We start from the raw sequence: 11,200 nt of genomic DNA on the forward strand, positions 1-11,200 counted from the left end.
TGTAGATGAAGGTAGATTATCTGCCATGGTCATATCAACCGAATCAGAGATGCAGCACACTGCATCACTTATGCTACTAGCCAGCTCTGAAATCTCCTTTTAGTATCCTCTATCCTCAAGAGCTTTGTTATAAACTCAGTTATGAAAACTTAGGACACTAAAGAGGCCTTTCTAATGACTCTGAAAAACACCAAAAGAAAGATGCCCAGGGTCCCTGCTCATCTGCGTGAACGTGCCTTAGGCATGCTGCAAGGAGGCATGAGGCCTGCAGATGTGGCCAGGGAAATAAATTGCAATGTTCGTACTGTGAGACGCCTAAGACAGCGCTACAGGGAGACAGAGCGGACAGCTGATCGTCCTCGCAGTGGCAGACCACGTGTAACAACACCTGCACACAGGATCGGTACATCTGAATATCACACCTGCGGGACAAGTACAGGATGGCAACAACAACTGCCTCAGTTACACCAGGAACGCACAATCCCTCCTACAATCCCTCCCTCCTAAGACTGTCTGCAATAGGCTGCGAGAGGCTGGACTGAGGGCTTGTAGGCCTGTTGTAAAGGCAGGTCCTCACCAGACATCACCGGCAACAACGTCGCCTATGGGCACAAACCCACCGTTTCTGGACCAGACAGGACTAGCAAAAAGTGCACCTCACTGACGAGTTGCGGTTTTGTCTCACCGGGGGTGATGGTCGGATTTGCGTTTATCGTCGAAGGAATGAGCGTTACACTCAGGCGTGCACTCTATAGCGGGATCGATTTGGAGGTGGAGGGTCCGTCATGGTTTGGGGCGGTGTGTCACATCATCAATGACAACTGTGCTAGTTGTCATTGCAGGCAATCTCAATGCTGTGCGTTACAGGGAAGACATCCTCCTCCCTCATGTGGTACCCTACCTGCAGGCTTATCCTGACATGACCCTCCAGCATGACAATGCCACCAGCCATACTGCTCGTTCTGTGCGTGATTTCCTGCAAGACAGGAATGTCAGTGTTCTGGCCAGCGAAGAGCCCGGATCTCAATCCCATTGAGCACGTCTGGGACCTGTTGGATTGGAGGGTGAGGGCTAGGGCCATTCCCACAGAAATGTCTGGGAACTTGCAGGTGCCTTGGTGGAAGAGGGGAGTAACATCTCACAGCAAGAACGGGCAAATCTGGTGCAGTCCATGAGGAGGAGATGCACTGCAGTACTTAATGCAGCTGGTGGTCACACCAGATACTGACTGTTACTTTTGATTTTGACCCCCCCAGAATCCGTGTGGATGAGGCAAGGTAGACCAACAAGACGTGACTGGTCTGGGCCATATCTGATCTTGTGAAGGCTACTGGACATGCACATGGGTTAATCATACATAGACAACATCGGCCTGAACTTGTGAAGACCTTTGGACAGGAACATTAGCTAATCAGTTATAAGCACCAGTAGGAGTGGGCATGTCATGCCACCAATATAATTTATGTGTCAATGTCTGAGCCAATAAGAGAATGGAAACTCAGCAAGACAACAAGATTCATAAAGTGGAGTGACAATGTTATGGGTAAGACTGTATAAAAGCCAATTACTAAGAATGAAGAGTCAGTTCTTCCATGGAATTGCTCGGCTTTGTTACTGTTTGTAATAAAGTCTATTTGAATTCACAAGCTCCGGGTATCTGAGAAGTATTTGATTCCAAATTTCCACGACAGTATCAGCACTGATAATGCACTCCCAAGTGATCCAAAGCAAAGGTTGACATTTTTTAAAGAGCAAAAACATTTTTAAATAACCGTGTGAGGGTTCCACTTTCTTTTACTGTGTGGGATCATTAGGAAACAACCAGGAAAAATGACATTATGCTAAATGTAGGATGGCGAGTCGCCTAGCGGTTCAGAGCGTCGAGCCAGTCACCAAAAGGTCGCTGGTTCGAATCCCCGAGCTGACTAGGTGAAAAGTCACTCTGAATTAACGCATCTTCTAAATGACTAAACTGTAAAAATGTAATGCAGAGCATATCAATCCATTTGCATACAATAATAACTTGCTGAATACATTGATATTACCCTGGCTATACTCTTAATATTCTCCACACTGTAAAAGTCAGTGTTTTTGTTTGTTTGCAATTTCATAACTTGAATCACATATTCTAAACATTATCTTTGCCCGACTGGATATCTCTGCACCCAGGGGCTAGTTGTGAGTGAACTCAGATGGTAGTGTAAGGGTGGAAAAAGGATTGGGAACGCACGAACAGATTAGCCCCCTCTGTCCCCAAAACTGTCTCACATGCAGCCATTCTGTCCCGTCTCACATTGTAACCACCATACCCCCATTTAACTGCCAATGGCATGCTGCTGCTCTCTGGGCCATATTCATAAATCATCTCAATAGTTTAGTGCTGATCTAGGATCAATTCCCCCCCCCCCCCTCTATATAACCTTACGGATTATCTAAATCTAAAAAGGAAACTGATCCTACATCCGCACTTCTACTCTGAAATGGTTTATGAATACGTGCCCCACATCTCTGGTTGCATGCTACTGAACACACTTTCACTCTCCATGTTTACTATACTGACCTACTGACCCATTCTTTCTCGTGTGTATGGTCAAAAAATTTTACTAACTAGCTAATCACTCTAATGTGCAATGCCCACTCACACTGCATGCTGCTGTGCAATTCAACTCTACACCAAAAACGCTATTCCAATAAAACATGTCCACGTAAAGCCTGCTTACACAACTCAGAGCTTTTATTGTCAGACTCAGTCAAATTAAAAATGCACACCTAGATACCTTAAATAGTCAACTTTATTTCTAGAACTTCGTTATTCTGTAATGACAAATGGAACTTGGAAACAACCCATGCAAAATACCCATACCGTGGGATCCACAAGGGAACTCGAAGAATGTTAACATCAGTTGCAAATGTGTAATACTTCACACTGACGTGATGTGACGTGACTGCTTTTTAAACTGCTAGTCATGCAACAATCATGTAATTGAAGCCATTTGATATTTAATTACAGTTAAGATGTCAACAACATTTGAAAGAAAATATGGGAGCAGTGTGTTGGACACTTCTGAGGGACGACCATGTTGTCTAATATTCCATTGTTTTTGTGCTCTTTCCCTTCTTCTCTCCCCTCGTGACGAAGATGATGAGCCAGCCGCACCAACGTAAGTATGATAAATATTCTGTTCTCTCTACAATAAAAAAATATAATATACTGTGCATTCGGAAAGTATTCACACCCCTTGGCTTTATCCACATTTTGTTACGTTACAGCCTTATTCTAAAATATATAGATTTTAAAAAATATATATATATATATCTACACACAATACCCCATAATGACAAAGCAAAAACAGTTTTTTTATACATTTTGCAAATGTATAAAAAGAAAACAACTGATATCACATTTATATAAGTATTCAGACCCTTTACTCAGTACATTGTAGAAGCATCCTTGGCAGAGATTACAGCCTCGAGTCTTCTTGGGTATGTCGCTACAGTGGTTGCTCCTTTAAAAGTTGTGTCATACTGCGGCACTACCGCAGCATTCTTTGGCACGTCATTTAATTGTCAGACATTTTTTGTGTTAATGCAAGTTAGTGCTAGTTTGACCACCAGAGGGCATCTGGTGGGAGACCAGGGTTCAATTCCCCAACCGGGAGGAAGGAGTAGGCTGTCCTTGTAATTAAGAATTTGTTCTCAACTGATTCCATATGTGTTATTTCATATTTGTGATGTCTTCACTATTATTCTACAATGTAGAAAACAGTAAAAATATAGAAAAATCCTGTAATGAGTAGGTGTGTCCAAACTTTTGACTGGTACTTTCTTAATTCATTTGATTAATATTATGGTGTTTCTATTCCATGAAAAACGAAAAACCCTCTGGGTAAATTCAGACTGTTTCGCTCTCGGCACCCACGGTACGTTCGGGGCGAGGAGTAGGGTTGATTTGAGCATTCTGGCCTTACAACGGCAGTCAAGCACCCAAGCTAACGTTGGTTAGCTTGCTAGCTACTTCCAGACACAAATGAGACCACTCTGGCCATTTTACTCGCCCTAGCAGAGCTGTTTAAGCAGTTTTCGTGTTAACCAGGGCGTTGGTGACTAACTGTGCTGCTGGAAACAATTTAACGGATGTTGAGCGCTCGTAAATTAATTATTCTGCGCTCTGGTACACTCAGATGAGAGTGCTCTGAAAACGGAGTAGATAGCCAGAGCGAATTTACGAAAGCACCGAATGTCCATTGAGAACACACAACGACTATACCATTTAGCTAAGCTAAGAATGACAGGAATAATCAAGTCAATAAACTTTGGATAGTTAGATAGCCTATAGTTAATATACTGTCAAGTTTGATGTATAAGGTAGTAAGACCTTTAACAGGTCAACATACACAAGGCTGCGGGGCCAGACGGATTACCAGGACTTGTGCTCCGGCCATGTGCTGACCAGCTGGCAGATGTCTTCACTGACATTTTCAACATGTCCCTGATTGAGTCTGTAATACCAACATGTTTCAAGCAGACCACCATAGTCCCTGTGCCCAAGATTACAAAGGCAACCTGCCTAAATAACTACAGACCCGTAGCACTCACGTCCGTAGCCATGAAGTGCTTTGAAAGGTTGGTAATGGCTCACATCAACACCATTATCCCAGAAACCCTAGACCCACTCCAATTTGCATACCGCCCAAGCAGATCCACAGATGATGAAATCTCTATTGCACTCCACACTGCTCTTTCCCACCTGGACAAAAGGAACACTTATGTGAGAATGCTATTCACTGACTACAGCTCAGCGTTCAACACCATAGTGCCCTCAAAGCTCATCACTAAGCTGGGACTAAACACCTCCCTCTGCAACTGGATCCTGGACTTCCTGATAGTCTGCCCCCAGGTGGTGAGGGTAGGTAGCAACACATCTGCGTGCTTGCTCAGTCCCCTCCTGTACTCCCTGTTCACCCACGACTGCATGGCCAGGCACGACTCCAACACCATCATTAAGTTTGCAGACGACACAACAGTGCCTGATCACAGACAACGATGAGACAGCCTATAGGGAGGAGTTCAGAGACCTGGCCGGGGGGTGCCAGAATAACAACCTATCCCTCAACGTAACCAAGACTAAGGAGATGATTGTGGACTACAGGAAAAGGAGGACCGAGCACGCCCCCATTCTCATTGACAGGGCTGTAGTGGAGCATTTTGAGAGCTTCAAGTTCCTTGGTGTCCACATCAATAACAAACTACAATGGTCCAAACACACCAAGACAGTCGTGAAGAGGGCACGACAAAGCCTATTCCCCATCAGGAAACTAAAAAGATTTGGCATGGGTCCAGAGATCCTCAAAAGGTTCTACAGCTGCAACATCGAGAGCATCCTGACTAGTTGCATCACTGTCTGGTACGGCAATTGCTCAGCCTCAGACTGCAAGGCACTACAGAGGGTAGTGCGTACGGCCCAGTACATCACTGGGACTAAGCTGCATGCCATCCAGGACCTCTACACCAGGCGGTGTCAGAGGAAGGCCCTAAAAATTGTCAAAGACCCCAGCCACCTCAGTCATAGACTATTCTCTCTACTACCGCATGGCAACAGTTTTTATCCCCAAGCCATAAGACTCATGAACAGGTAAACAAATGGCTACCCGGACTATTTGCATTGTGTGCCCCCCCAACCACTCTTTTAACGCTGCTGCTACTCTCTGTTTATCAGAGATGCATAGTCACTTTAACTATACAGTCGTGGCCAAAAGTTTTGAGAATGACACAAATATTAATTTACACAGTTAGCTGCTTCAGTGTCTTTAGATATTTTTGTCAAATGTTACTGTGGAATACTGAAGTATAATTACAAACAGTTCATAAGTGTCAAAGGCTTTTATTGACAATTACATGAAGTTGATACAAGAGTCAATATTTGCAGTGTTGACCCTTCTTTTTCAAGACCACTGCAATCCGCTCAGGCATGCTGTCAATTAACTTCTGGGCCACATCCTGTCTGATGGAAGCCCATTCTTGCATAATCAATGCTTGGAGTTTGTCAGAATTTGTGGGTTTTTGTTTGTCCACCCACCTCATGAGGATTGACCACAAGTTCTCAAAGTGATTAAGGTCTGGGAAGTTTCCTGGCCATGGACCCAAAATATCAATGTTTTGTTCCCTGAGCCACTTAGTTATCACGTTTGCCTCATGGCAAGTGCTCCATCATGCTGGAAAATGCATTGTTCGTCACCAAATTGTTCCTGGATGGTTGGGAGAAGTTGCTCTCTGAGGATGTGTTGGTACCATTCTTTATTCATGGCTGTGTTCTTTGGCAAAATTGTGAGTGAGCCCACTCCCTTGGCTGAGAAGCAACCCCACACATAAATGGTCTCAGGATGCTTTACTGTTGGCATGACACAGGACTGATGGTAGCGCTCACCTTGTCTTCTCCGGACAAGCTTTTTTCCAGATGCCCCAAACAATCGGAAAGGGGATTCATCAGAGAAAATGACTTTACCCCAGTCCTCAGCATTCCAATCCCTGTACCTTTTGCAGAATATCAGTCTGTCCTTGATGTTTTTCCTGGAGAGAAGTGGCTTCTTTGCTGCCCTTCTTGACACCAGGCCATCCTCCCAAAAGTCTTCGCCTCACTGTGCGTGCAGATGCAATTACACTTACACGCATGACAGAGTGATCTCCAGCCTTGTCAACACTCACACCTGTGTTAACGAGAGAATCACTGACATGACGTCAGCTGGTCCTTTTGTGGCAGGGATGAAATGCAGTGGAAATGTTTGGGGGTTGGGGATTTGGGGATTCCGTTCATTTGCATGGCAAAGAGGGACTGCAATTAATTGAAATTCATCTGATCACTCTTCATAACATTCTGGAGTATATGCAAATTGCCATCATACAAACTGAGGCAGCAGACTTTGTGAAAATTAATATTTGTGTCATTCTCAAAACTTATGGCCACGACTGTACATTCATGTACATACTACCTCAATTGGGAAGACCAACCAGTGCTCCCGCACATTGGCTAACCAGGCTATCTGCAACGTGTCCCGCCACCCACCAACCCCTCTTTTACGCTACTGCTACACTCTGTTCATCATATATGCATAGTCACTTTAACCAGGTCTACATGTACATACTACCTCAATCAGCCTGACTAACCGGTGTCTGTATATAGCCTTGCTACTTTTATAGCCTCGCTACTGTATATAGCCTGTCTTTTTACTGTTGTTTTATTTCTTTACTTACCTATTGTTCACCTAATAACTTTTTTTGCACTATTGGTTAGAGCCTGTAAGTAAGCATTTTACTGTAAGGTCTACCTACACCTGTTGTATTCGGCGCACGTGACAAATAAACTTTGGTTTTGATTTATAACTACTAAGGTTATGTAGATAGCTAACATACCGGTAGATACTGCTGTAATGCTATGCTATGTGGTTTGTAAGGACAGCGTAGCTAACAAATTGTCAGCGAACATAACGTGTAAGGTCATTTATTTGAAAAGTATTCACTTTATTACATTGAGTAGCAAGCTACCGCGAGGACGCGCTCTATCGACACTGCGGCTTGAGCATGCTTTTGGTGCAGTCGATAGCGGGCTGGACTTCGGGCAAGAAGGTTTAGAGTTCGAACCCTGCTCCCTGCTCGTTTCACTTGAACTCGTGCACAATTATCAGTTTATTATTTGGTTTATATTGCCCATTCATTGTCAGTTAGAGACACAGTAGTGCATTGGGAACCAAAAGCATAATCAGTGCCCAAACTCCCCCTTGGTCATTAGGGCAAATCTGGTCTGTGATATAATTATTTTTATTTTTTTACACCTTGCTTGGCTATTAGACAATTATTTAGTAAAAGTTTAATAGTCTATTGTTCAGCTATTAGCCCCCCTCCCCAACTTGCAACAAATTGTTGTTACTCCCATCTCGTTCCTCGCCCTCTTCCACGCATCATTCTCTGCCTGAGTGGCTCGCTTTTGGGCGTGCATGCAGGATATGTCAGCATCTTCAGTTGTGCGTCAAGAATTCTGCATTGCAAGTTTGTATGAAGGTCTGGTTATTCACAAGCAAATTGTTATATGCTATGGAGGTACATTTGTCTATTTTTGTCGAGAGCAAAACATTATTTTCAATCAAAAATAATTGTTCTGAAAGCAACATTTTTTTTATATTTTCAATCAAAAATAATTGTTCTGAAAGCAAAAGAGGCTTCAAAGTAAAAAAACAAATTTGCAATAAAATATTTTGTATTAGAGCGCAAAACATATTGAAGAACAAAACCTGTATTTGAAAACAATTTAATTTCGCTATCAACCCCCCTCCATTTTGGCCATTTTTTGAGTGTCAGTTTGGCTTCAACCAATACTGTTCAGCCTTTCTTTCCGACACAAAGGAAGTCATAGCGGACACCTACGAAGGACTGTGTGATGATGGCATCTCAGGTAAGCAGCGCTGGGCGTTCTTCTGTCCAACTTCTACATAGCTAGTAGTTAGTATCGGTTCATAACATTCTACTATATTACATAGATACAAACATTCCGTAGAATAATAAATCATGCAATTATTATTATCAAGCTAACCAAAAACATTTAGCTACGTATGCCTGTTCTCGCCATTTTCAGTTTAATTCATCTAACTTTCTTTCATGGCAACTCATTAGCAGGCCCTGTCCTATTTGTTTCATAGTCGATATAAAATCATATTTCATGACAGTGTAACAGATAGCTTTTTTACAGAAGGATGAAAGAACACAATATGTCTGCCAGGGAATGCTACTCTGATATGTCAGATGAAATGTGTCTAACATTTCATCTGACATATCAGAGTAGCATTCCCTGAAAGTCAGGGCCATTAAGGCAAGGATGCCCCTTGCAGGCTTTAGAATGGTCAAAGGAAGTCTCCAAGTAATGGGCCATCGTGTACAATGGCGAAGAGTTAGGGAGTCTTCGCAGCGTGTAGATGGTGCAGGTATCATTGCCAGAACGATCCAGCTTCGTTGCATTGCTCGGCAAAAATACTCTGTTCCTGCTCCCCTGTCTCTCGTCCACATTGATACAAATCATAAATTGATAAGGTACTAAGATGTATGTCTCCATCAAATCTAAGAAGTTATTTGAACTTTTTTATTCTTACTTATTCGTAGACAAATGTTCAATGATGTATGCAATTGGAGTTGTTCTTCATCAACTGGTAATACGTGAATAATGAAGCAGGTTCATAGGTTAAACAACTCACTTTTAATTCCAATGCTTTTTTTCAAGATACAACATTGTCATCTTTGGCAGTATAGATGGATTTTCAAGGAAGGTAAGTATATTATTTTGTATGCATATTGCATATTTCCCATCACCTTATGAACAACCACAATACCAGTCTGGTGTTAAGCTTTCTGTGCTGTATTGACATCTCCTGAAAATGACACCTGCTGCTTTAGATTGAACAGTCATACCTCAGTTATTGTTTTCATATCTACAAAAAAAATAAGCTATGTTCTTTACTTTCAGATTGCGAGCTGATCAAAGGGTCGAAAATGTAGATATTGACAGATGTATGTTCACTGTCCGAGGAACAGGTAGTGGAACTTTATTCCTGGCATAAGTGTCCATAACCAGAGGTAATTAACCTCTTCTGTGTTATTTTTCTATCTTCCTGCCTGTCTTGTTGAACATGGAACCTGTCTCACATGCATTAATTAAATAACCCTTAAGATGTCAGCTGCTAATTTTCCGATTTACACCACATTAACACTCAGCCATTTTCACTGGACTATCAAGCCCGTTGCTGCCAAGTCATGATTTCCCTGGGGGTTAGCCTAGCAATAACCAAGTGATGAGACACATAGCCCTCTACATTTAAATGTTTATGGTACACTCAGACAGGTGTCTGCGTCACAAAACAGTCAGTAACCACTCACAGAGGCTCACACAACTTGCATTTCTATAACCTTGGCCCCACCAGTGTTCACTATTCATGGAGGAAGACCACAGGACCACAAAGATTAGGTTCCTCCCCCACACAAAACCTTTTCTTTCTCTCTGTTAGAGTGGAATGCTTATGGAGTGTTTGGAGTGCTGTGACATGTCAGTACTACAACTTGCTGCACAGTTTGGAGGAAGAAGGCTACCTTGACCTGTCGAATTCTATCCACCTCTTCTGTGCGGGATATGTGTTCCTACCGTCTGCGGGCAGATCTGCACCATTTCACAGAGAGTTGGAATAATCACCCTTTAAGTCCATAGGTGAACCTGACACCTCACCAGCTGTTGCCTTAGTACTACACAACGGATTCAAATGATCAAGTCATCATCAAGCTTCAAGTGGTATTTATGTATTAATTTGTGATCTGGTAATGTAAAAGTCTAATACTGACATTATCTTCTATTTTTTGTCCTCATGTGTCTGCTTTTCAGCATAAAGAACTCTGTAGCCACTTAGTGTGAACACCAGGTAAGACTACACACACACAGTTATATCAGCTATGTTGGTGAACCCCTCCTGCATCTGAACTGGCTGACACAGAGGGAACAGCATGATCATAGGTGAGAGGTCACTTGGTCGGGACAAAAGGAAGTATTATTAAAGAGATGCTTTACATTGAAATACAGATAGAGATGTAGTAGTCCCAGAGTTAATGATCCAAGGTCAGTTTTGCATTTCACCTCCTGATGATTATGATGACTGACCGTGTTAGAATAAAAAAAACAAAGCTTAATCATGCTCTCTTTCTATCTATCGGTCTCTCGTCTGCAGGTATGTTTTGATGTAAGAGAGGAAGCCAGTCCCGTCATCGCCACCTCACCCGCTCTTAAGATAACCTTCGGGCCGACTGGGAGCCCAAGGCTGGTTAGGAGATACCACTAGAGACACGATGTAATTGTGATGAACTGAGAGAATATTAGGGTAACACTGCAATTCATTAATCATATGCTGTCTTCCCTGCTCCTCTGTTTTACCTCTTTCCTTTTCTGTCTTCTACACCTCTCTCCCCACCTCCTCTTGGTTCCTCTTTTTTAAAATGCACACCATTTGTGCATTGAAGTACAGATTTAACTTGTATTTGTAATATATTACAATTATAATATTTATAATGCATGTATTTTGTATTTATAACACCTGGATAATGAACTTTCAATAAAACATTTCACATTCTCCACTGGTTGAAATGAAGTATCTCATTGAAATACTACACCTATCCAGTG

The 11,200-nt window shown here is 42.5% G+C and overlaps 1 protein-coding gene across 8 annotated transcripts in view; it reads left to right on the plus strand.

Annotated features, from left to right (window-relative positions):
• The window catches only part of LOC110526349 (neuroplastin), a 62,347-nt gene that overhangs the window by 46,930 nt on the left and 4,217 nt on the right, over positions 1-11,200 (plus strand). For 4 of the 8 annotated variants that reach the window (XR_005052194.1, XR_005052195.1, XM_021607243.2 and 1 more), the window contains one exon: positions 3,140-3,161. Coding sequence is in view for 4 of the 8 variants with exons in the window: in XM_021607243.2 (XP_021462918.1) it covers positions 3,140-3,161 (22 nt within the window). In the remaining 4 variants the exon portion in view is untranslated. The remainder of the gene's footprint in view (positions 1-3,139; positions 3,162-11,200) is intronic. The other 4 variants (XR_002473931.2, XR_002473932.2, XM_021607244.2 and 1 more) reach the window with 1 other exon arrangement.

This window comes from Oncorhynchus mykiss, chromosome 6 (assembly GCF_013265735.2).
Source record: "Oncorhynchus mykiss isolate Arlee chromosome 6, USDA_OmykA_1.1, whole genome shotgun sequence".
NCBI lineage: Eukaryota > Metazoa > Chordata > Actinopteri > Salmoniformes > Salmonidae > Oncorhynchus > Oncorhynchus mykiss.